Genomic DNA, 26,983 nt, shown 5'->3' with positions numbered 1-26,983 from the left:
CAGACATAAAGGTAGATATTTAGTAACTAATCTGACCAGATACTAACACTACAGAAGGTTGAATGGGTTACAGCAGTTCTCTAACAACTAGGGGACTGTTAAAATGGATTTTAGTCTATTTGTTTTATGTAAAATTACAAAATACAGTATACACCATTGTATTACTAACAGATGCCTTTAAATCTAAAACACAGGCGTATACACTGTTTAGAAGAGAACCAGGGAAAGTTATCTATATGCTATTTGTCTAAAAACAGAAGATAGCATTTTGTTACAGTCATGAAAAAAATTTTCGTACCAGGTGACAAAGCAACAGCACTTAGACTAAAGCAAAAATATTCACACCAGTTATTGCTAATAAAGAGGTTCAACCCTTTTGTACATTAATGCTAATGTTACATACAGGTATGTATTGTGTTTTTTTTATATGCTTATAATTTGTACTGGTAGGGGAAGGTGATATCTGTGTAGGTAGCAAGGGAGGATATGGAATTTTACCAGGTGTATAAGGGGCATTTTTGGAAAAATGAATTAAATCAATACGTGTAGCTAAAACTAAAAATCTAGTCAATTTTATAGTTGCTTTTGTGCACATGTGTTGATGGAGTGTGGAACCATGCAGAGCTTTAAGAGATACAACAGTAAAATGTCCTTAAAAACACCACAAGGGATAAACTCCTGGGCTGCTGGAGGCTGATCCTGGCACAGGAAGCTCAAATATGGACCAGATGTGTTTGTGATGTCGGCACGCAAGAACAAAGGAGGTTGTGTTAGTGCATGCCTATCGGCTCGCCATTTGGCCAACAGGCTCTGATTTCATTTCCCCCTGATGGGCTACTTCATCCATTCTGTGATGATTGAATGAGTTTCTGTGTTGTGCTCCAATACTACTTCAGTTAGACTTTCTAAATACGTCTGTGTGGATCATAAGGAAGGTTATAAAGTTGGATTAAACCAACAGAATACGTGTTCTATGAAGTTCCTTGCGCGTGCCAAAGCGGTAATATTGTCACCCTGAATGTTGAAATTTCATCAGTCTAATTGTATTTATACACCATTCCCTGATGACTTTGTCTTGCCAAAATTAGGAGTGAACTGCTTAGGTCATTTAGAAAGCCCCCTGCTGAGAGTTTGGCTCATGTGAATCAGAGATGCATGTTTTGCAACTTGGCTTCTGTATGCGAACATAATATGGGATGTTCTTGGAGACTGAAAAAAAAGCTTTTACAAAGACACATTACTGATGTTTCGCGGAAGTCCAGTGTCATGTGGTAATCCTATCAGGGCCTCTATAAGCTTTTACCATTATTGGCATACTTGGCATCATTAATCTGAAATTCAGTACTGTCCGTGTAACACAGTAGAGAGCCAAACAAAATCAGATGAACTGTAAAATGTTGCTCCACTGGGAGAAGCTTTCATGTAACGAATTAAATAATTGATTTGAATCAATTCATTGTTGGACAGCAACCATTTCAACTGGGGCCCAAGTAAAGAAGTCCAGCACTGATGTATATGAATACATTTAACCTTCCTGTACTGCGTGTGCCAATTTGTAGATTCATTTTATCCACAGTGACTTACAAGTGAAGTAGAACACAATCTAAATCCAAAAGGAAAGGGTCTTTCTTAAAGGCCTTGTTGTGGTTCTCTGGCAGTCCTAAGATTTCAACTCGCATGACTTCATACGCCGTGTTCCAAATTATTATGCAAGTGACATATCAGTAGGATTTCAGTAAAATAAACGTTTAGGTTTTATTTCTCAGAGAAAGTGTTTGTTTTATTTCTCATATCATTTTAGATAGCTGGTATCAATCTCAATCAGGTTTGGTAATTAGTTTGCCAGTTGATCTTAATTAAAGGGAAACCTACTTAAAGAGGTTGTTCCACATTATTAAGCTCTTCTGCAATATGGGGAGGAAGAAAGATCTTTCTGAAGATGAAAAGTGTGAAATAGTGCAACGTCTTGCAAAAGGCATGAACATGACTGATATTTCGTGAAAACTGAATAGAGATCATCGAACTGTGAAAAGATTTATGAGTGATTCAGAGCACAGGCAAGTTCAGTCAGATAAAGGCTTATTAAGGAAAGTTTCAGTCAGACAAATTAATGGCATTAAAAGGGCAGCTATAAAAAAGGGCTGCTTTGTTGAGACGCAAACATGTATTTGAAGCTGCTGGTGTCTCTGGCGTCCCAAGAACCTCTCGATGCAGGATCCTCCAGAGGCTGGTAGCTGTGCATAAAGCTGCATTTCGACCACCCTTAACCAAAACTCACAAAAAGAAACGTTTGCTGTGGTCTCAGAAATACATGAAGACTAATTTTCAAACAGTTTTATTCAGTGATGAATGCCGTGCTACACTGGATGGTCCAGATCTGGATGGTTGGTGAATGGCCACCCTGTTCCAACAAGACTGCGACGTCAGCAAGGAGGTGGCGGAGTGATGATTTGGGAAGAACCTCTGCAAGATATGTGGAAAACCGACCATTTTCTGCCATGGTATAAAAAGAAGAATCGTGCCTCCCGAAATAAAATAATTTTAATGCAGGACAACGCACTATCCCATGCTGCAAAAAAACAAATATAACAGATTTCTGTTCTGAATTCTTTATGACCCATTGAATGTTCTCAGACTGCATTCTGCATAATTATTTGGCACAATGTATTTTGTGTTCTTTTCAAAATCTCAATAAAGCTGTTGTTATTATCAGTACTTTCACTTGTCATAACATCCACATTATGATATAATTGTTATAATATAATTGGATTAAAAAAAATCTGTAATCATTAATTAATGACTGTTTAGGAAAAACAAACAAAAATGGCATGTGCATAATAATTTGGAATATGGTGTACATGCTTAGTAAAAAATTTAATCTATAACCCTGAAGGTTTTTCAGTTTGAACCCTTCACTTAATAAGGGTAATAACTTAAAAATAATACTTAATAATAATAAAAAATATTTGAGAAACCTTTTTTTTCCTAAGAGTGTAGTGCAGTGTTTTTCATTTTGACGCAATACAACTTCTCAAATTAATTATTAGAAGTTGTTCACTTGCTGCATCACTGCACTTTAGTGTACCACTATTTATCAGATATATTTTTTCTGATCCTTAATCTTAGTTAAAACGGACATTCCAGAGATTATTGGAGCCTCAGTGCACTCGGAAAAGAAATTCCACAAAATCAGACTCCATAACATGAAATGAATGAACTCCTTCTTCCTTGTACATCGAGAGCTGTCAAACGCCATCTGACAGCAGAAACGAAAGTCATTTCACCCTAAAGTGTGTAGGATCTAATCTACTGACTTTAAAATACAGAGCATTTTAGTCACTGATAAATCACTGATATTTCATATTTAAATTTCATCTATTCACACAAATTTCAAAACAAAATCACTGCAGACAGTTTAATAACTTATAAGATAAGTGCAAGCTGCAACAAACCACATGCAGTAAAAAGAAAGAAAGAAAGAAAGAAATACAAACAGACAGACGGACAGGCAGAAAGAAAGAAAGAAAGAAAGAAAGAAAGAAATACAGACAGACAGACAGGCAGAAAGAAAGAAAGAAAGAAAGAAAGAAATACAAACAGACAGACAGGCAGAAAGAAAGAAAGAAAGAAAGAAAGAAAGACATGCACACAGACAGACAGACAGAAAGAAAGACATACAGACAGAAAGAGAGAAAGAAAGAAAGAAAGACAGACAGACAGACAGAAAGAAAGACATACAGAAAGAAATGCACACAGACAGACAGACAGGCAGAAGAAAGAAAGAAAGAAAGAAAGGGGCCTTGAGGTATTTACCATGTAAAATGTAGCAGAATGTCTACACCATTTCCTGGAGCAGAGAGGCAGCGTGAGTTAGACTCATTAAGTGCACTAAACTAATGCAGTAATGTTTCCTTTTTAAAACACACTAAATGTATTATGCTGTTAAATCTTTAAGATCCGCCAGATTCCATTTCAACTTATCTGTTTCTATTTTAGAAAAGCTAGCACAACCCTTTTTCTTAAAATAAATAAATAAATAAAATAGGAGACTCAGGAGATGCACTGTCGAAAAAGAATGTTTCCAAAGTTCACCTTTATTATAAATGTGATGAATCTGATACCATATTTTAAGTTCTGCTTCGCGTTTAATTTCACCTGTCAGCCACAGAACCTCTCTGTATCTGAATCTGGATCTGAATCATTTTTAAATCACCGTAACTGATCTGCACTTAACACCATAACATATGAAGCCAGTAAAAGACACGAGCCGACTCAAGCAGCCCTTGATTACATTTTATGACGTGACTCACAGCTGAGATATGTGCTTTTCTTGAAGTGTGTGTGAGAACGAGTAGGAGGGAGGGAGAGAGACACTGAGCGAGAAGCTCACACTGAGTCACAGAATCAGTAACAAAGAGCCAGTGCTTTCCTGAGTCCAAATCTGAATATCTCCAAAGGATATTTTGCCGTGCTGTAGGCACATCGGCAGATACTTAAGATTCCTTCTTGAATTCCTTTAGTATTTAATCTTCAACATTTAAACTTACAATTTTTTTTGTGAAACTAAATATGAAAACAAATTAAAGAGCGTTTAATCACATGAACGTTGTTTGTTGAGGTTAACTGAGAGCTAAAAGAATAAGTTGGATTGAAATCAGTAGGACGGAACTGAAAAACGAGCCTGTTGCCCCACTGAGCCCTGTGAGTCATCGTCTTCCTGAGGAAGCGCTGTGAAGCTGGCTTACGGAGATCCACGAGGGTCGAGGTCCCTTTCCTACGACCTCTCCATTCTGCTCTGTTTCCTCAGGAAGCCATCTTGTCTCCTGCGTTCCCTCAAGTGGACAGATTGCATCTGTTTTGAGGCGAGAGCGGAGGATGGCCTTGTGGCCTTGAGCTGCTGTTTTCTTCCCTCAGGTTTTTGGAGAGAACCGGCATGCGAGTGTGTTTACAGAACGAGGTGCTTTCTGGAAGTCTGAGTCTAAATGTCAAGTTGAATCACTGAAACATTAAATAAAGGTCAATGTTTTTGAGATAACCATATTTAAGGTCGATTTTCAACGTTCGGCTAAATGAATTTAGCATGGCCGGTACAGCAGTAACATATTGCCAAGGAATTGAAATGACAGGAATTGTTATAGAAATTTTATAGATATAACATCAGTTTGCTTAAATCTACACTGAAGTAGGATCTTGTTAGGCTTCAGCTGAACTAGGAATACACATCTTCTGTAATTTTCACTCAATCAAAATCATCACCTTGTAACAATTTAGCCTCGGGAAAGGTGAAGCAGTTTTGGCGTTATAATTAATAGCCAACATCTGGTGGTGATGACGTAAGGGCCGGCCAAGGTGCACCAACAGAGACTGTCTCTCCCCTTTCCTGCTCTAGTGCTCTCTTAACCAAACAAACACCCGCACTGAGGCGCCACAAGCCGGACAAAGCCACAGGCACTTATGGTCTATAGACCAGCATAAATCTACTGCTCCACACCTTCCAGAGGGAAAAAGGTCTAGCAGATCGCTGTTCAAGTGTCTCCTGGACTGTGTTAACATATTGGGGTTAGGAGTCGTAAAATATGATATAAGGTTATGTTTAGTAAAGATGGAAAGAGTGTTCGATAATGTTAAAGATATAATCATTATTATTTAAATATTTAATGCAGTGAGCATGTAGAAATTAAAGCTGAATTTCTTCGATTTGACTTGACTAGTGATTCAGGAAAACTCCACCCTTAAACACATTAAATAGGCTTATACTGTAATATTTGTGATTGAGTGATGATATTTGTGATACGTTTAGTGATTGTGGTGCTAATTTGTTTGGTGCTACTGTATTTTCACTATTCATGTGAGAAGTTAGTAGTCTGCTGCTCAGACATCACAGGAGGACAAAAAATTTACATCTCAAACATAAGTGATAACCACAAGGTTTCACTGTTAGCTGCTAAAAACAAAAGAGCAAGAATTTCTTTTTCTACTCAGCATTTTCCAGTGTTTAATGTCGTACTAATGAGAAATATACAGGGTGTCCCAAAAGTCTCCATACATAGGAGAAATTAACACTTTTTGCAAAATGCCTTCCAAAGTTTTTTACACTTAATTTATATATATATTTTTTCTGATAGCCTTTAAAAATGCCTTTGACAAAAGAAGAGCGTATTGAAATAATTCTCATGGCTGAATCAGGAAGCTGTCGCAAGGTTGTGATGGACTTTAACAGGAAACATGGCAAGCACATCACACACGACACTGCTACCAAACTTATTAACGAATTCGAAAAGACTGGAAGTGTTGCGGATGAACCGAGAAGTGGACGTCCATGAACATCCACTGATGAAGGCACAAGAGATATGGTACTGGCGTATATAGTCCCCTAGGTATGGAGACTTTTGGGACAGCGTGTAGAATTAGTGCGGACATTGCTGCAAATGCTGGACTCAAAGATCCAGAATGCAATGCAGCTGTATGACACAATTGCTAGTTATTGAAGAGACTTGGCTCAGCTAGTTTGCGATCTAGACGGTGAGCCGTTTAAGCAAACTGTACAGATGAGGAGGTGAAAGAGCTCTCCTTAGGTTGAGATTAAGCAAGGGCTAAATCTGACTGGCACCATTATCATTAGGCAGTTGAATGGCATTGTGGGTAATGTAGGAAACCATTAACAAAATGAACATAGACTGACTTTTTTTTGATGAAAAAACTAACTTCAGAATTTCATTATAAAATAAGTGTTGGATGCCACTGAAGATCATGTGTTAGCTATTATTTGTTCAGGGTGGATTTTTTCCCCCTAATTAATTCAGTTCAACTTTACTGCAGATATACATATACACATGTTCAAAATACAGCAAAGTTCCAGTTTAGCAGGAAATATCAGTCATTATACAGCACCCTTGAGGTGCCCTTGGCTGTTTAGAGGCCCAGCTGAGGCAGTGTAGAATTTCTGGGATTTAACCTCAACATTGCCAATATTCCTTAAAACGTCAATGTTATGTGATATTGACTCATACAGGAGGTATAATAATGCTCAGAAGTTTTTACGGAGTGTTTCACTGCAGGCCTGATGGAGGCAGTGCACGATATGAGGACGTTTCGTGGTATGTGGGAGCATATACCGAAATGAAACATTTTCACCTCTCACAGGCACTTTTCTCACTGACTCCTCTCGTTTTTCCTGCTTTTTCTTAATTTCTCAAGCTGTCACAGCTCACTGAATCACTGCCAAAATGGTGCTTGCTTTCCTTTAACATCTTTTTGACTCTGCTGCGTCAGGTCAGTCACTCGGTCCTGTCCATACCTCTTCTGGTCTCACTAGAACAACCGGGAATCGGGCCAAAGCTAGCAATCAAGAGTAGGAGACAAACTGTAAAAACCTTTTCAGGAGCCTAGGTGATTTTTCACAAACTCAGGAGCTGATTTCATTTCCTGAAACCATGGCCATTTTTTTAGTTCCCGCTCCAGGGTAGGCACAGACCAGGAGCTACTGTGGAGGAGCTTGCCCTATTAAACATTGCTGATTGGTCAATGCAAGCTTCACAGAATGACTAAAAACATCACCACAGTGTATTTTGTTCATGTATCTAGTAGCAGGCGCTCACAGCAAGTGACAAAGCTCATAATGTAGAACTGTGCAGAGCTGATTAACAAAAGCTACACAACAACGCAAAAAAATTATAAAGCACAACACACCTTAAACCTCAACCATATTCATGGTTACTAAATCGTACATGTCATTTTGCCACATGCTGAAATGTCACACAAATGAAATTTTCTGTCTTAATGTGTCAGAAATCTGATTTTTTTTTCTAATTCAGATACATATCCGATATGTTGCCATGAGCCATGAATGAGAATGGTCAGATTGGAAATCCTGTGGCTTTTTCCCAACGGTAATGCGCACATCACTGTCGTCGTCATCATTCAGCGTCAGCAGCACTGCAAAACAACAATGGAGGACAGCAGCACCACTGACTGTATTCAATGGAAGGATGAGGAAATTGGTGATTTATTTGATATGTGGGGAACTGATTCAAGCAAAACTGGAAGGAACTTAGTGAACAATTGTCCAGGAGATTTGTAATTAAAGATATGGGTCAGTTGTGATTACAAATGTGTGTCATTAAGACAAATGGATCTGAGCAAAAAAAATCGGAATCGTCCTAGGAAGCTTATAATGTGAGTCTCTGTCGCACAGTTTGGGTCACTTTTATTTTACATGATGAGTGTATTGGAAACACAATCTTGGAACTTGTCTAGGAACTGTGCCGTTCTCGTTCAAGACGCTCGCACAACTTTTTAACGCCTCTTAACATTCAGTTCACTTGAAATCAGTTGACGCACAGGCAATACTTACTACTTACACATACAGCAGACTGAATACTGACCAGTTTGAGTTAATGCCAAAGTGAACTTAGTAATGTAATCTCCTAGACGATGGACTGTGTACCTGTGGAGCCGCAGAACATAAAGATATACAGCAACTACATCTAAGGTGTTCTTAAGTCAGTTAAATAAACAGCGAACATCAGTCTCAAAAACGTGATGGCTTACTTTTACAGTCTGTCAAAAGCCTGCTATTGTTGACATGTCTGATTGATTATAGCAGCTTGCCTCCATAAACAATGTGTCAGTAAGTGCTGATGAAGAGATATTGAGGAAGAGAGACTGCTCAAGAGAGACTTCCTGAAACTCTAAATGACCAGATGCTAATGGTACAAAATAAGTACACCACCGGTCATTTCTGTTCATCCAGTAACAAGGTTTATTATGTTCCTCTCATTATATATCATGGTAACTTTAGCAAGCATGAAGGAAGGGCAAGTGGTGTTGCCCCTCACAGCTCCAGGGTCCTGATCTCAGTGTACTGTCTGTGTGGCTTTTCACATGTTGTCCCCATGTCTGTGTGGGTTTCCTCCAAGTTCTCCAGTTTCCTCCCAAAAACATGCAGTAAGTGGATTAGCTACACTATCTTTCCCCCATGTGTGAATGAGTGTGTGGATGTGTGTGTGTGCATGGTGCCCTGCAATGAACTGGCATCCATCCAGGGTATATTCCAGCCCATTGTTCCCAGGATAGGCTCTGGAGTCACTGTGACCCTGACCAGGATAAAGCGGTTACTGAATAAGATGAATGACTGAAAAAGTATGATGGATAAAGCAATTGTGGTCCAACGTTTGTGCATAAAATCTCTGATTTAATCACAAGGATTAAGCTAAGTATGAATTATGGGATAAGCTAAAGATAAGAGAAAAGGGAATAGTGTCAAGTACTAAATCAACACTAAAGTACGACTGTCTTATACTAGAGGAGGATTGCATGCATGCATGCATGAAAAAGTTCGTACTCTCTGAGAAAATCAAACAAAGAATTGTTAACTGTAGGAAGCTAGGTTCAATCTGAGTCCAGCATGCAGTGTGCTGATGTGGCCCGGGGTTCAACCGACGGACGTGATGAAGTAATGGTTGAAGTAGTGAACTGATGACACATGTGTGGGGGTGTTTGGGGTGAAAGGAAAGCGTATACACATGTGCACACACACACACTCACACACGCACAAACTGCATTCCTATCCTGCTCAGACACTCCTCCTCCTCACACAGATCACTCAGTGGAGCTTTCACTGCCTGTTGCTGGTATGTTCAGTGCACTCTGGGTGTGAAAAGTGTCTCATTTCTTAAAACAGCCTTGACTGGTCCTTAACACGGGTTAAAATGAAGTTGGAAGTTGGCTCCTACAGCTGCACTGTGTGGGCCTGTAATGTGCACAGTACAATGCAACATTTATAGGTTGCTATATTTTGGTTTTATAAGTTCTTGTATTGATTTATAAGCTGATGTCTTAGTTATTTCTAAACGCTTACAGAATGCGCTGGGTGTACAGTATGCCAACCATCACATGAGACATACGCATATCCCATATCTGAACTCTCAATCCCAGAGAATTCATAGTTTGTGAGATTCAGAGGTTTAAACAGCAAGCAATTAGGTTTGGCTCAGTCCTGGAAAATGCAACTCGGTTCCACAGAGGATTAAATTAGAAACACATCCTGGTTTATGGGTTTCACGATAGCAACACACAGATGTCATAAATGGACAATGCCTTAATTTGGACAATCACTTCCTTCCATTTACCGCTATCCATTACTCATGAAATTCATACCACAAAGGTCCAATTTACCCAACTGCTCTGACTAAGCTTTATATAAACGAATTATGCAACGGGATTATGCACATTCGGTAGCTGCTATTAAAATTGTGGCTTACGTTCGAATGAAAAAGTTTCTGGGTGGAAAAATTCAAAATGCACCTCTGTTTTATAGTTTACATCTGCAACAGAATTATTTGTTCATTTAATTGTATTAAAAGTTGGCACTTGCTTTGACATTTGTCTACTTAGTTCATTTAGCCTCACTGAGGTGGTTAATAATTTAAAACAATCATCGTATTTTCTTTAGTAAGTTTGGAAAAACTCAAAACAGCCTCAAACTCTCAAGCAGTCTTGTGCTGAATCTGAGAACACATTCACATTATAACTATACAGGATATATATTTTTTTTTTTAACAATGAAAACAAAAGTATTGTTCAGTCAAGGACATGATGTTCCTGAGCTGCTAAGAGCTGCCCCTCAGAGCTGTTGGGTTCTAACTGGCAGGAAATTTTGAACACAAACATCATATGCCAGCTCAGATATATCCTGCATCATCAAACCTGAAAGTAGTACAGCCAAAGACACATCCCCAAATTTCCGGTACACAGAGTTGCTTCATAACAGAGGCATCGCAACTGAGAAGCCTTTTCTTTTCAATTGTCTTTGAGCCAGATTGCTCATGATAATCAACCTTAAGGTCAAGTAGTGCCTTGGACAGCTCGTAACTCACTCCACAAACCCGAACGAGCAGCATACTGATGATCATAACAGGTTCTCCTTCAACAGGGCCTGGCTAGCTTGCTACTCTCAGCTCTACGCAAAACTAACACAATAACATTGGGCATTTGAAGCAGCACTTCACCAACTCAGCACTGCGGGATTGCAATAAAGCACAAATCACCCGAGGTTAGAGAACTAAAAGCTAACACTAGCATGCTAGCTAAAGACAAGCTCTTTTTAAAGGAGGTTTTGCTCTTCCACCTAGTACAATACTGGTTTTACTCTCTTTACTTCTGCAATATTTTGGAGATCTCAATCATTGCCACAGATGGATTTTTTTTTCAGCTTGGGCTACATTCAAAACCACATAATACATAGACTATGTAGTATGTCAGTATACCAATCTCGTCAATACAATACTATTTAGGCACTCTATATAAGTACTTAACATCTCCTATCTAGAGACATAGCCATAGACCTGAAGTGTCATTGAATGTGTATTACTTGCCTACTTTTCTACCAAAATCTTACATTTTCTAAAAAAAAAAAAAAAACAAAACATCTAACACCCTGTATCTTTAAAACTGCCAGAGACTTGACAAAGTTCTTAGAGGCAAGTGGAAAAATTCATTGTCTGTTATTTGTGCATACACACACACACACACGGAGCATTGCAATGCCTATTTTTGGAGTAAACAGTGAGCAAGTGTTTATTTCCGAGCTTGTAAGTATTGGAATCTCACCTTGCATTGTTGTCTTTGTCGGCTCTGCAAAGAGCGGGATGAGCAGGAGGTAGATAAGGTAGACGAAAGACAGCACATTGTACCGGAACAGACATGCTATAACAAAAAGAAAGCAGAGAAGATGAGTGACATAGTGTTTCCGATGCCTACAGACAAACAACAGACTGCTTTAAGGCCTAAATCAGAACCCTTATTACAGTATAGACTAATTACAAGTGGCAGAAATAGCACCATTGAGTTGAGTATTAAAGGACTGAGATCATACAGAGTGTTACAGAATCCCCTGAGGACAATAACGAGGCCTGCTGCTGCTAGCTCTGATTTACACTTGTAGCATTTGACATTCCAACAGTGTTAACAACAGACCATGAGACATTCATCCAAATTTTCAGAGGCATGCGAAAAGAGTAAAAACTCACATTTGTATATTCCTAGTCAAATCATTTTACTCAGGCACACTGTCAGACATTGTTTAATTCTAGATGCATGAAAATCTTATACATGCAGCATCAGAATAAAACTGAGCAACTATTCAGCAACTATTCAGTAATTAAAACCAAAACACACATACAAAGGCTTAACCAGTTTGACCTGATAGCCTCAACGGGAGACAAGATTTACTTACAATGGATATAAAAAGTCTTCACACCACTGTTAAAATAGCAGGTTTTTGTGATGTAAAAAAATTAAACCAAGATAAATCATGTCAGAACTTTTTCCACCCTCAATGTGAAATTACAATGTATAAAAATTAAGTGAAAAACAATAGGAAAAAAAAAATTACAATAAGCTGGTTGCATAAGTATGCACACCCTTTTATAATTGGGGATGTGGCTGTGTTCAGAACCAATCACATTCAATCTCATGTACAAAAGTAACTATCAGACAGCTGTCAGCAATCAACTTATTCTGATTAACCCCAAATAAAGATCAGCTGTTTCTGTAGGACTTTTCTTCACAGCATCTTGGTTTCATATGACTGCTGAGTCCATGGTCCACAAAGACCTTACTAAGCCTGTATGGTATCTCAATGGTTGAAAGATATCAGTCAGGAGAGGGGTGTAAAAGAATTTCCAAAGCATTAGATGGACGTTAGATGATTACCATGGAACACTGTAAAGGCCATCATCAACAAGTGGAGAAAATGGAGCACCAAAGTGACATCACCCAGAACAGGATGTCACTCCAAAATTTACAAAAAGACAAGACAAAAACTTACCAGGGAGGCTGCCAAGAGACCTACAGCAACATTAAAGGAGCTGCAGGAATATCTGACAGTTGCTGATGACTCTCTGCATGTGACAACAATCTCTTGTATTCTTCACATCTGGGCTATGGGGTAGGGTGGCTAGATGGAAGCCCTTTCTCACAAAAAACATCCAAGCCCAACTAAATCACCCTAAACCATGTGGCAAAATGTGTTATGGTCTGATGAGACCAATTCCAAAAGGTATAATAATTCCATAATTCCAAAAGGTATGCTTGGTGCAAAAAAGCACATCACCAAAAGGACACCATACCCATGGTGAAGCATGGTGACGGCAGCATAATGAATAGCTAGAAATACCATTTTAGTTTTAGTGCAAAAAATTTAGGCATCTGCTAGTAAGCTGAAGATGAAAAGGAATTTCACCTTTCACAATGACCCAAACATACATCCAAAGCAACAAAGGAATGGTTTAACCAAAAGCACATCAATGTTTTTGAATGGCCTAACCAGAGCCCAGACCTGAAGCAGGCTGTGCACAGGAGATGCCCTTACAATCTGATGGATCTAGAATGTTTTTGTAAGAAAGAGTGGGAAAATATTGCCAAGTTAAGATGTGCCATGCTGATAGACTCTTACCGAAAAAGACTGAGTGGTGTAATAAATCAAAAGGTCCTTCAACAAAGTATTGGATTAGGGGTGTGCAAACTTATGCCACTGTTTATTGTAAGTTTTTAATTTTTTCCTTTTACTGTACAAAAGTATCTATATGCTTTTTTGCTTAATTTGTATATGTTGTAATTTCACATTAAGGCTGGAAAAAGTTCTGACATGACTTATCTTGGTTTCATTTTTTTTACATGACAAAAACCTGCCATTTTAACAGGGGTGTGTAGACTTTTTTTATCCACTGTAATTACTAAATAGTATTGTGTAATGAATATTTCAGACTACACTGTTAAACAAACAGATAAGAGCTGGATATCTAAAATTTACAACAGCCATCATTCACATTTACAGCTGTTGGCAGACACCATCATCCAGGGCAACTTACAGAAGTGCTTTATAGTCTCTATCAAAAACATATCCTCATAGTACAAATAGGTCAGCGTCTAAGAATTCTATCCAGTTAAAACCTTGTTAGAGAAGAGATAATACAACAATGAGTTAGTACAGCAACAAAGTCTGTTGTTGTTTTTATTCCCCCATCTCTTTCAGGATTTACTGCTCCGTTATGTTCTTGGTGAAGAGGTAGGTCTTTAGTCTTGTTTTGAAGACAGACAGTGACTCAGTTGTTCAGACATCCAGGGGAAGGTGGGTGCCAGGATAGAGAAGAGTCATGATGATTGTCTTCCTTGTACCTAGAGGGATGGTGGGTCGAGCTATGCTAGGAGCTAAGAGGGGACATTATGCAGAGCAAGGTTTGAGGTTTGTGCCTTCAGGTAGGTGGGTGTCCATTGTTTGGTGACCTCCAAGGAAAAGAATCCTCCTGATGAGGTACAGGAGTAACCTGCATGACCAAATCAGGTTCGCAATATGAGGAGAGACAGATAGGTGGTTGTCCTTAACTACACCCATACCAAATCTGCAGTGCTTGAGAATTCCCCAGAGAGATCACGAGATCTTGACATGAGGATGCAACTCCAGGGACATACAGCAGCTCATTCTTATTATTCTAAACAACTATGCCACATCTCTATCCATTTATGCATTAAAGTGAGTGGATCAATTTTATTATGACTAACTTATCAAACATCATAATCATCCTCAGAGGAGAAAGAATGCAGAATGGTGCTGAAAGGCAATGGAATTCAGGAGGAAAGTTTAATCAGTTAGACAAGGTCCAATTTTATTAGCAGGCCTTTGTGTAGGATTAGTGATGGGTGTGTATTGTTGAGTTAGAGGTTAAGGTTTAGGAGACTTATTAAGACTGCATTCGAATAGAGTTTCCAACTTGTTATTCCCAACCTCCAATGAGGAAAAGCCAAAGAAAGCACCTCGTCGACTTGAAATTCCTTCTCGTCAACTTGGGGTATTCTTCTCAACTGTGAGTTCCCTCAATCAACATACAGACATATTCGCTTGTTAAGTCTATAGCATTGGCTACACAGATTGCTATTTTGAGGAGGACAATGTACATCCCTTATCGCAGTTAGCTAGCTAGCTTGTTGCTAACAAATGACGAAAATAGAGCCGTCCATGTTTTTTTCCACTTCATATAGTCGAAGGCACAGAGATCGACCGATACGTCATTCCATCCTGCAAATCTCTGCTTATGAGGTGAGTCGAATGCAGCATTAACTAATGCGTATCCCCTCATTGTTTTTGCCACTCCGCGTTCTCAGATGATGTGCTCTGCACCTTAACTAACCCTGACATGAGACCTGCAATCCGCACTATACTAAATGAGGCTTATAACGCTTTGTTTAATGAGACTGATGACATACAGGCACTGGCTCGCTGCATACACTTCCTGTTTCTGAAACTAGGTGGGAAAACCAGCAGGAACCAATGCAATGCTGGACCCAGAGTCCTCGCTCTGTCACCACACTGAGTGCTTCTGACACACTGCAATTGTTTTGGCTCTATTTCTCCACACTCCCGTTGAAGCTTTGCAAGCTGTGAGCCATTGTGTATTTTTTCAAGGACCATTTGTTTTCATTGATTTCCTTGAAAACATAAAGCTTGTGTTCTCTGACAAATTGTGCAACGCTAATTGTTTGAGGGCAAGCAAAGAGGGAGAGGTTTGGGTTTGTCTCATCTGAAGCCACATCCTGGCTTTTCCAAAGTTGGAAATTAAATATAACTGAAACTGTAATGGGCAACCACCCCACTGTCCCCCTGTGGCCAGTTTCTGACCGCACCAAAACCGTTGTCTCTGGGATTGAAAGCAAGAGATCCAATGTTATTAAGCAGAAAATGGATCTTTCATTTGCACTAAACAGTTCAATAAAACTCAACATGGACTTATCAGTTACCCTCAGAGGAGGGTGTGTATTTTGTCTATTTTGGACGTTTCATATCTAACCCTCTCTTCCGTCTTGCTTTCATATCGGGATAAATATTATGCCAGCTTCGCGTCTCCATATCAGTGAACAATTATTTATTATTTCCTAGCAGGTTCTTGGATGCAGATCTTTTTTTTTCAGATCTCCAGACGGGAGCTCGTTTCTGCGGTATTAGCAGGATTAGCCCACCATTAACACCTCCCAGATGGTGACCTCATATTGGCAACAACACAAGGAACTAGCCAGTGGCAGTGCTTCAAATTACCCATGGACTCTGGCTGTTTGGAGAGAGAACGGTGGGCCCCGGGCCATTACAAATGCACCATCTCCTGAAACGATGCACGTTTATTTTCTTTACCTTGCTGCAAACACTAACACTCATTGGCCATGAATACATTATGCAAGTTAAAACAAGCATGAAACACGCCTGGCTCTCAGATATGCCCAGAGGCGACCAGATGCATATTTTTCTGTGTTCATGTCTACGGACCATCGCCTTCTCGACAGAGTTCAGGTTAAATAGAGTTAGCACCTCATGCCAACAATATAACCAATAGCATGAATGGGGTTGTTATTTGAGTACAGACTATTGATAAAAATACGATAGATGTGTGATAGATAGTTTTATTTTATGAACTGTTAAAAAAAACTCTAAGAAACCCTGTTTTTACAACTGTAAATGTATCAAACTGGGATTAAAGCAGTGAAACCCATATCTCTTTTGATCCATTACAGTCTCAGAAGGCTGCACTGTAAAAATTGATGCTTATCAGAAGATAAACAGAATTAATGCAAACTAAACCAACACTGGGATGAATTCAGGAGCAATGCCACTGTGGATCTGAACTGAGAGATGAACTGAGGTGGGGTTTAACACATTTATTAAATTATTTTATATATCTGTGCTTACGTTTTCTTTCAACCAATTATTTAGATTTTTTTCCTTACTACATTTCAAAAGCTCTCCTTTCGACTCACTACGTTGTCAATCATGACATCACTACCTTTTCTATAATCTTATATTTATGAAGTCATAAGACAATTTTTTAGTAGCAAACAGCTAACAAATCCTGACAAATCTAAACTCTAACGGATGCGACAGAGAGAATGAGATCTAATACCCATCACTGTAATCTATCTGCTGCTACGTACATTTTGTATTTATCAAGGCAGTGTGTGTATTGTTGACAGCAAACTATTAGCATTCAGCTAGTTCGTACTGTCAGTATTATCATGTGTTAGTTCGCCTTAGCTAATGTTTTTCCTACATCCCTTGGTGAAAGAGACACTAATTTGCCACCAGTAACTAAAATCACACTGAAGTGTGACTTGAGCCTTTTGTGAATCTTTCCTGTACTTTTACCTTCATACCTTTAGTAAATTTTAGAGTTTACTTAAATATTACTTTAATTTTATGCAAAACTTTCCTAATTTAAGTCGACTGAACAATTTGAAGCTGTATTTTAACTTTTTTTAAAGAGTATTTATTTACACAGATGAAAGAATTTGGATACTTCTACATCTCTGATTAAAAAATTTCTATATATATATAAATATAATGTCTCCTTTTACTGCTCCATTGAGTTAAAATCTCTTATGAGAGATAAGAGATTAATTCTCCTTTATTCCTCTGTTATGAAAATAATTATTAATGGATTAATTATTTGTGTGCCTCAGTAATTAATTTAATTTTTATTTCTATATTTTATACTACACACCACTATAAAAAGTACCAATAAATTGAATAGTAATTAAAATATATACATAGCTTCAAACATATTATATTACATCAGTATAACAAAAATAGTCATATTTATATGCCATAATAATAAAATAAAACAAAGAATGCATATGGGCAGCAATAAATGCACTTATTGAATATGCGTGTCTTCAAATATTGTTGGCATCGTAGGACAATTGCAAGCGGTGGAAAGTCCCTGAGACAGGATGTCAGATGACACACAGTGCTTATTATGGCATTTTTATACAACCAGCAATTCCCTTACTCAGTTCAAGGACAATTTCCCAATAAATATCACTCCACAATGTAACTCCATACATAATAAATCAGCTGTACTGTACAATATCTGCATGACATTACAGATCTATCTATCATACCATCCATCCATGCCTTGAATAAAGCATTTTTCCTTAAAATCCCGATTCTCCTGTAGGGCCACAAGTGATTCAGGATTGATATGATAGATAGCTAACATGCAACTATGAGTTAAGAAAATGGTGTATTGCTTCCATCAAAATCTGATGATGGAACAAAGCTGTTGATTCAAAGCTCAGGCCCTCAACAGAACTGCTGGAGTATCAGTTACAGCAGAGAAATGACAGACGAGCCATTTTACAATAAAACGAAAACAAAGTAAACATCCCTCGGCAGTCGTGTCAGTGGGAGGTCCACTTAACCAACCTTTATTTCATTTTTCAACACAGGTCCTACGCCTTAGCTGAAAGATTTGTTTGAATATAAGTGCTTAGAATTTGGAGATAGTTATGATAAGAATGGCCCTCTGTGTGCGGCAGGTCCAAATTGTTCTACGCTCCACACGACGGTGTGTTCAGGACTGACATTCATTATGGCTTGTTATGACTTTGTATAAACATGCTGGTATTAATGTGTGGCTAAGACTGTGAGCTCTTCTCTGTAACATGTGCATTTGATTAGGAGTGCCAGCCATGAAATCTGATAACTAATGGAGAAATGCGCATTATAATTCAGTAATATCAGAGCATTTTAGAACCCCTGAATCACCTAGCAGTATATACACAGTCAAAACCAGTGGACTTAGTTCAGCATTTTGGCTAATTCCAGTCTTTTGCAATTCAGTGACTGTTTAACATTTCAGAGCATTTCAATGGTTCTCTTGAGTCGCTGTGTGTGAGTCAGAGCCGCCGTGGCCTTCCTCGTCTAAGTGCCTCGTGTGTGGGGAAGAGCTCTGGCCTCGAACAGTGTCTGAGAGAAACATTCAATCCCTGCTGGCAATCTTATAGACCACTGTACTCTTTCATTCAGATGAGTCAGTAAACCAAGATTACAGCCAAGATGACAAAAAAATGAGCCCTTTGTGAAACAACAAATGTATGACTAACCATTTTGGGACCAGAAGGAGGTCTTATGAGTTTTGGGATTTTTATTCAACGTATCAAAAACGTGTGTGGAGACATGAGCTCCCTCAACATGAGCTCAAATTCACACAAAAATGTGAAAAATTAAGGTTAAGGTTAAGTTAAGGTTAGGGTGAGGACTGGGATTGGCAGTGTGGAAATGTAAAGATTTTGATGTTTCATTTATGCTGATTAACTAAGTTTGTGCTTCTTTCAAACGCTAGTATGAATTTTATTTTGTGTAGCAGAATTACATGTGCAGCAGTTGTTAATGTTTTGTATGGAGTCGACATTATTAAAAATCCTATTATTTATCGTGTTGGCTCCTTGGTGCGCAGTCTGGCACTTCATCTGAAGACATATATTCATCCTATTTCGTATGTTTCATATATACAGTAGGTCCAAAAGTCTGAGACTATGTTGAAAATCTGAGATTTTTTTTTTCATTTAAAATTGGAAATAAACAGAAGGCTTTAGAATTCTAAAATATTTAGAAACATAGAAAGTAAATGGTCAATATCTTGCATATTTAATATTTACGAGTCTGCACTATGTTAACTGCTTTGTGCAAAAGGTCAGATTTTCCTCATGCCTAATCTCTTCTATTGATGCTCGTGTTCAGACAACACTCCGATGGATCGGATCTAAAATGGAACACAAAAATGGTTTCGGACAAAACCATGCCAGCTCGAGTGCACACTGTCATTAAAGCACAAAGGAGAACATACCAAATACTGAAAAACTCTGAAATTCATTTAAATATTCCAAAGATTCTACTTTTCACTCAAGTCAATAATATAATTTGCAATGAAAATTGTTGTATTAAATTAGAAAAGCATTTTCAATAGTGCTCTCAGACCTCTGGATCCCAGTGTATTTATGTTGCATAAATATATACATCCCTTAATGTTTATAGTGGTACAACCTGGAAATGAAACAGACTTAATAGGGATTTTTACCATTTGATTTACACAAAACTGTATGTCTAACATTTAAAGGTGGAAAATATTTTGGGATACAATGTTTAATTTAATTAAACAGAAAAAAAAAGAAATAGATACAACCCCCCTCCGCCACCCCCAATTCCCCCGACTCCGCTTGCCTACATTATTTTTTAAATATATAAAATCGTTCATTAAAAATCTATTACCATCCCCAAGTTTGTGTTTTTTTACTTGAAAGTATATTATAACACTTCAATGGACTGCGACGTCAAACTAAGCCACAAACCAAGTACTCTATTAAGTAATGAAGAAGAGTGAAACACAAAACAAAGTCAAACATGCTTACCTGAAAATATACACACATTTTATACCGGACTCTGAGGTTAAAGTCTTCTATTTGGTTAGCTGTCTCAGAACGCGCCAACATTCCTGATGTGGACTTTCACATCCAAGCTAAATAAGCCAGTGTTGACATTGAAATAATACCAAAGATGACTAAATATGTCCAAAAATTATTAACAAAATACCAAATTTTATACAAGAGCTAAATATTAATGTTAAACATAAATGTGTCAGTTCACTGATGCTAGGGAATTTATAGGAGGTTGTGAGGCAAGAATGGTGCGTGTGTGTGTGTGTATGTGTGTCCCGATCCTGCTAACACACACATTCACAGTTTCTTTTCTCAAATAACTTTTTTTCAAATTGTTTTCTGTTCCTATTTTATTGCTGCATTTGCAGTCATTCTGCTAAGGTAGAGATGATCGTTGTTCAAACTTTGTATGTGAACAAACAATGAAATCCTCACAATGGTGTTCATTGTATAACAATCTCGCTCTGTCTTTACTCATTTTAAACTGAGCCCAAAGTAGCATTAGTCACAAGTGAAGGTCAGCAGTAACACATGACTCATGCAGGGCAGAGCTGCTGATCCTCCAGTGTATAAAATTTCCAGAACAGGGTGTAGTACAAACGAATATACCAGAAAACATATCATATTATTATATTAATGCACGTACTAGTCATTAAAACATTTATTTACCATCAATGAAAGGAGTCTCCAGTGTCAGTGCGTGCAGTAAGGCCCAGGATCGCTAGTGTCAGGATAGAGATCTTTCCACTTTCCTGCTTCTTGGTAAGCTTAATTTTTTTTGTCTTCAGGAAATTGAAATAAAAGAGAGGCTGGAAAAGGAACTGTTTGTTTATAGCTGCTATAACGTAAGTGATAACAAGAACTAACTTGTCTCGTGGATGTTCCACAACATTGAAGTTGCTATACACAGTGAAAAGTAGGGCTGTATTCTTTAATAAACTAATAATGGAAATGGTTGATAAATTGCTGTGGTATAAGAAGAATAAAACACTTGGTGTTACTTGGTGGACATGGTGTTATGGAAAAAGAAAATCAGGGGGTGGTAAAGGCACCCTGTTGTTGATCATTTTCCTTTAACAGCACACTCTATTTTGTTTATTCCTTAAATTTCATCTTATATTTGACAAAGTTTCTGACATCTAAACCTACCTATCGCTACATTAAGTAACAGTATGCCTTGCTTTAAGCCTAAAGGTTGTGTTTCAAGAGGAATTTACAGCTGATATGGAAGGAATAAAACACAACAAGATGTAATTTTATAGGAAAATAACCATTATCACCACAAAATTGATTATTTTCTAATAACCGCATATCCCAAAGTGTTTTATTCCTTATATACAACAGCCAATGCAAACAGTTGTTCGTATTTATAAAAGAACTCCATACAACTCCATTTTAATTCATTTATAGTTATTTTAATGTTATGGAACATCCACGAAACAAGTTAGTTACTGTAATTTATCATGTATTGTTCAAACAGCTCCTCATACAAAATGTCACTCTATCAAAATGGACATTGTCACAAAGCAGCTTTACAGAAATATATAAATTCAGGATGTAAGTTTTAAATTTTTGAATTTATCCCTAATGAGCAAGCCAGAGGTGATGATGGCAAGGAAAAACTCCCTGAGATGGCATGAGGACGAAACCTTGAGAGGAATCAGACTCAAAAGCCAGCCAGCCAGAACTACTACGAGAACTTCTATTCGAAAATGAATAGAAAATTAACCAACACCTTCAAGAATTGAGAATTCAGCATCGCTGGGGTATAACTGAACCAAATTTTCAGCATCATATTATTCTCTGACATGCTTATTCACATGTCAATCAAATGCAACGTGCTCAGAGAAAACAAATCTGCTTTCATCTGTCTTTTACAGGCCATATATTTACACTGACAATTTAAAAAGCCTCCTGCCATACTTACTGTTACTGAATAATGTTCACATGACTGCAACAAGCACATTAGAAAAACAATCAGTCATTTTATCCCATAGTGCAACAGCTCTGTATTATTAACCTTCAGAGAGTCCACTCATCACTTAACACGTCTCACAAACACACCAGGCTCACAGCTGCACCCAACAGCAGCACAGAGGACAGCTTCAACACACACACACACACACACACACACACACACACACACACACACACACACCAAAATCTCAGCCAGCAGCAAAAACCTGCTGCCAACATCTGCTCATGTCTGGCTTCATTTACACATAGATGAGCACTTGTAGAGATTTTTTCAGAAACATAAATAAATCTGTGAGTGTGTTACCATGCAGAAGGAGCCACCTGTATCATTAAGAAAAATGACAAATGTAGATGCCGGTTATGTAAGGAATAAAACACTTGGGGTCGTGCTGTCATAGGAACATCGTCAATGACGGGGTGGTGTGATGCGGCCCGGTGCGAATCGGAGTTACTGTTACCACCCAGAAGTTGATTATTTTCTTATAACAGCAGTGAAGTGTTTTATTCCCTTTATAGAACAGTAATTTGCCAATGATTACAATTTTATATTAATTAACTAATGACACGTCTAGGGTATAGTTACATTTAATGTTGTAGAACAGCCGTGAAACAAGTTAGTTCCTGTTATCACTTACATTAAACAGCTACAAATAGCTGTTCCCTCACCAGCCTGCCTGTTTCCTCTTTTTTAAAGTTAATAAGACTAAAACGCAAATGGTCACGTTAGCAAGAAAGTCATCTGTGAGAAAGTCATCTGTCCTGAAGACTTTCCTGTGGCGGAAAACTTACTGACGGGTACAAAGCACTGACACGCAAGTCTCCTCCCATAAAATATCAAACAAACGTCTCCTTACAGAAAGCTTCACCGTATGAAATATACATTTTTCTGTTAAATAACAATGTTTTTTAAAATTCGGTTATTATTAGTCTTAGATTATGTGTAGTGTCCATCATACAAGTCTCTGTAAATGAGATGCTACTATAGAAATTATGAAGTATTACAACGAGCACATTAATATGAACATGTGATTTGAATTACAGCCAGAACTACTGTCAGGAATGCTGCTATAGAAAATGAATCAACACCTTCTGACCAATCAGAAGCAAAAATTCAATCATGCTGTGGTATAAACTTGTTTGACTTTTAACTGTGTGCTGCACATTATGCTGTTTGTTAACTGTTATAGAAATATTAGCCTTGTAATATTTTTACGGCAGAGACTTGATATAAGCAAATGAACCCTCTAACGTGTCAGAATACTTTACTGTGATCATTTCAGGTTCCAGAAGTTTTCTGCGGGAATTTTGATCAATCTTAAATTTTGGCAGAAACCAAAGAAATGATTCATTTTGATCAAATGAATGCATGAATCGTGTTTGTTTTAATATGTTGCAAAGGTGTATAGTAACTGTAGTGTGTGGCATTATAATCACAATACATTACTTTTGTCTATATTGTACATCCCTATATATATATATATATATATATATATATATGTGAGAGAGATGTGTGTGTGTGTATATATACACACACACACACACACTAGATCTCTACATATGCAAGTTCAAGTACCAAATCAAACAAAAGAACATGTGCAGTCGATTTCTGTAACAACTGCAGAACTTGCAGAAACAAGCAACAAGCAATTGCACCCTATTTTCCTGTCTCGAATATGAGCTCTCGGAGGTGTGATATACAGCTGGCCTGTTCCTCGTAGCCTCTATTTAATTGCTGTGGTGAGAAAAAAAAAAGGATTTAGTGTGGCAGGACGAGCATGCACAAAAGGTGCTTTCAGGTGACTGAGTGTATTTCAGAGACTGAACTGTCAGATTACAGACAGGAAACGGTTAAGATAAAACTGAATGAATAGTGCTACTATGAGGAGAGAGAAGAAAAAGCAACACCGAGAAGGAACACATGGGTGATCAAAATCTGATTTATGCCAAATATGCTTTGCACCGTGCTCTTTTAAGAAACTCTGGACTTATCACAACTGTCTCTGAAAGTGAAGCGGTTGAGGATTTATGTATTCAGGCTTTACATAACAAAGTGAAGGATTATTACCAAGACTGACTCCTGAAACAAAACACTGGAACATATTATACTCTATATGCAACGGCTTAATAGTTTATCACAAACCTGACCTTTGTGCAATAGAGTTTTCACAGAGGGTCACAAAATGCATATGAACCATCTTACAAATCACTGAATGTTTTCTTGCATGCTGTGAACATCCTGACTAATCTCAGCTGCTCCACATCAGTGTTTCTGCAGTGGGTTCGATGAATAACGGCTTTTACATGATCCGAACACACACACACACACAAAAAAAATATAGGTCAATATAATGGAAAGCAATCTTACATCATAACCATGCCATACGCTTTTAATATATCGTCTAAGGCCTATCGCAATAGCAAGATTATATTTTGCCAATATTGTGCAGTTGTACTCAATGTCATAAACACTTAGGCTGTAAATAATCGCAGTCCCTCTTCACGTATTCTGTAGCTCTAAAAAAATTACAAGCTCGTTGCTTCCATGTGCCTCTTAAGCACTTCTTAAACACGTTGTGAATGGCAAGTTTCAACTCTGAAAATCCAACAACTGATGCAGACTTTATACTCAAATTATTCTAGCTGGAACACACTGAGAGAGCTTTACAGACTTTTATCCTGAGGGCCTGTTTGCTCAGACAGAAAGAAACGGTGCCTAGTCTGTGACTGTGCTGCTATTTAATGAGACACAGCCGTTATCAGCAAGTTAAGACTCTCTCAAGTCTCATGTTGATGAATTACATACAACTGTGTGTTTTATACACAGATCAAGGATATACATTCATTTACTTTTAGTTTGTGTTACTTATTTACTTACATATTTTGGATGCAGTCTAGTCAGTTTAAACTTTCATTTCCTTTCCCAAATTCTCTTTTCCAGAAGACTAATTTGTGTCTGAGGGCATAAAGTCAGACGACATCTAACCTTAGTAAAGGGCACTATGTCATGTGAATCTTAACTGTGACCCTTTTTGGTCAGACTGTTAATCAAGTACAGACTAATGATGACTGAATGTGAACATGGGATGGTATGTGAACTATACACACTGCTGACTGATTTTTGCATACACACTAAGCCTAATTCTATGTAAGCAGGGAACTTCTATGGATAATATACACTGATTTTAAACTCAGCTTAATCTGTTCTTGAAAATTAGCTCTGTTCTTTGTTGTTTTAAAAGGTTGAATCAGATTCTAGACACATTACACACCAGCACTACAAATTAGCAAGAATTCAGACACTTTAAAATAACAACTAGCTAAACATTTCATCTTATTTCTCATCTATTCCATTACTACTGTGAATTGTATATAGTTACAAGAGTGAGGAAAGGAAGTCTGTAAAAATCTGGGATGCCAGTGTATCCTGGGAGTTGAAGGTGTTTAGGTTAGTGTGAGAGCCAGCATTAGTGGTCATTAGTGCATTTTCTTAGGACCGCTTTCATATGAAGTCAAACCTCGCTCTCAGTCATTATCCCTATAATTTTTTTTTTTTATGGGAATGAGTTGTTTACACTGTATTTTATCGAGAGTAAACAACTCAGTCTCATACAACTGTATCCTTTATGGTAGCTGTCAAACAAGATTCACAAAAGGCTACCATAATAAAGGCAGGTCAAATGTTTCTGCACTCAGATTTTCTCTCAGTGGCACTTTTAATGACAGACCACCGCTCTAACTATATTATTCATACCTGAGTCAAGAATTAAAAAAAAAAAAAAAAAAAAAAAAAAAAAAAAAAAAAAAATCATGACTCCTTCCTTGCATGAAACCTGAACAGATTTACTCTTCACTATGCAAATATAGTTCATCACTCTGTCAATGCGCACCTTAACTTACAAAACGACTCTTTGTAAAGTTTACAATCTCTATATACAGCCTGATACAGAGTAAATAAAACATTTGCTCAAAGTGAAAACTGCAAAGAAATACTTAAGTATTAGCAAAACGAGCCTTGTCCAGGTTCTCAGCCCACACAAGAGGGACGCACTGAAGGACTAACATGTTTAAAGAAATGCTCATACAAATGGTCACCTTCTCACTAGTTTTACCAGTCATGGTTATATGTTTTAACTTATTCCTCTGATGTTTATAGAGCTGGAATTTAAAAAAAAACAGGACTGAGGAAGGTCAGTAGGCTGAGGGCTGGTAAGATTAGAAGCAGAAATCCTTGGCACTTGGTAATTTGCTATTTAGAAAAGGAGCATTAATAACAAATCCACTTGTATTCAGTCGCAAATTACAGCGAAAAATTATGACTATTGCCAAGATAATGTCACTCTTGCAACCAAATACTTTCCTTCTTTGAACCAAAAGTAGCTGCGTTTAAACTTAAACTCCTTAAAAACAGCTGAATAACTTTCAGAATGTGAAACTGAGGAGAAAGTCTATAAATTTGGCCAATATCAGATCTTCCAGACTCGCTGGTGAACTCTTTGATCTGCCCTGACCCAGCTACTAGCAGAGATAAACAGTCATTGTGGCTATTGTAAATGAGGCTTTCCAGGGCGTTTGGCTTGTGGGAAACTCTGGACTTCGATTGTAACTCTCGACTGTAGGAGGTTTAAAAAGCCCAGGCCTGGCGTGTGTCTGCAAAAACAAGACTTTTTGATTAAAAACTCATGAGGCATGCACTGCAGATGTTGAGGGGACAGTTAGCAGTATCTGGACTGAGAAAAGCACAGATTCT

General features: G+C 37.9%; 1 protein-coding gene across 4 annotated transcripts in view; it reads right to left on the bottom strand.

Annotated features, from left to right (window-relative positions):
* Positions 1-26,983, bottom strand: part of LOC113526703 (piezo-type mechanosensitive ion channel component 2) — a 127,787-nt gene that overhangs the window by 96,866 nt on the left and 3,938 nt on the right. For all 4 annotated transcript variants that reach the window (XM_026913993.3, XM_026913994.3, XM_026913991.3 and 1 more), the window contains exon 2: positions 11,611-11,706. In XM_026913993.3, the coding sequence (XP_026769794.3) occupies positions 11,611-11,706 (96 nt within the window). The remainder of the gene's footprint in view (positions 1-11,610; positions 11,707-26,983) is intronic.

This window comes from Pangasianodon hypophthalmus, chromosome 1 (genome assembly GCF_027358585.1).
Source record: "Pangasianodon hypophthalmus isolate fPanHyp1 chromosome 1, fPanHyp1.pri, whole genome shotgun sequence".
Classification (NCBI taxonomy): domain Eukaryota; kingdom Metazoa; phylum Chordata; class Actinopteri; order Siluriformes; family Pangasiidae; genus Pangasianodon; species Pangasianodon hypophthalmus.
Note: the sequence above shows the minus strand (reverse complement) of the source record. Positions and strands in the feature narration are given on the sequence as shown.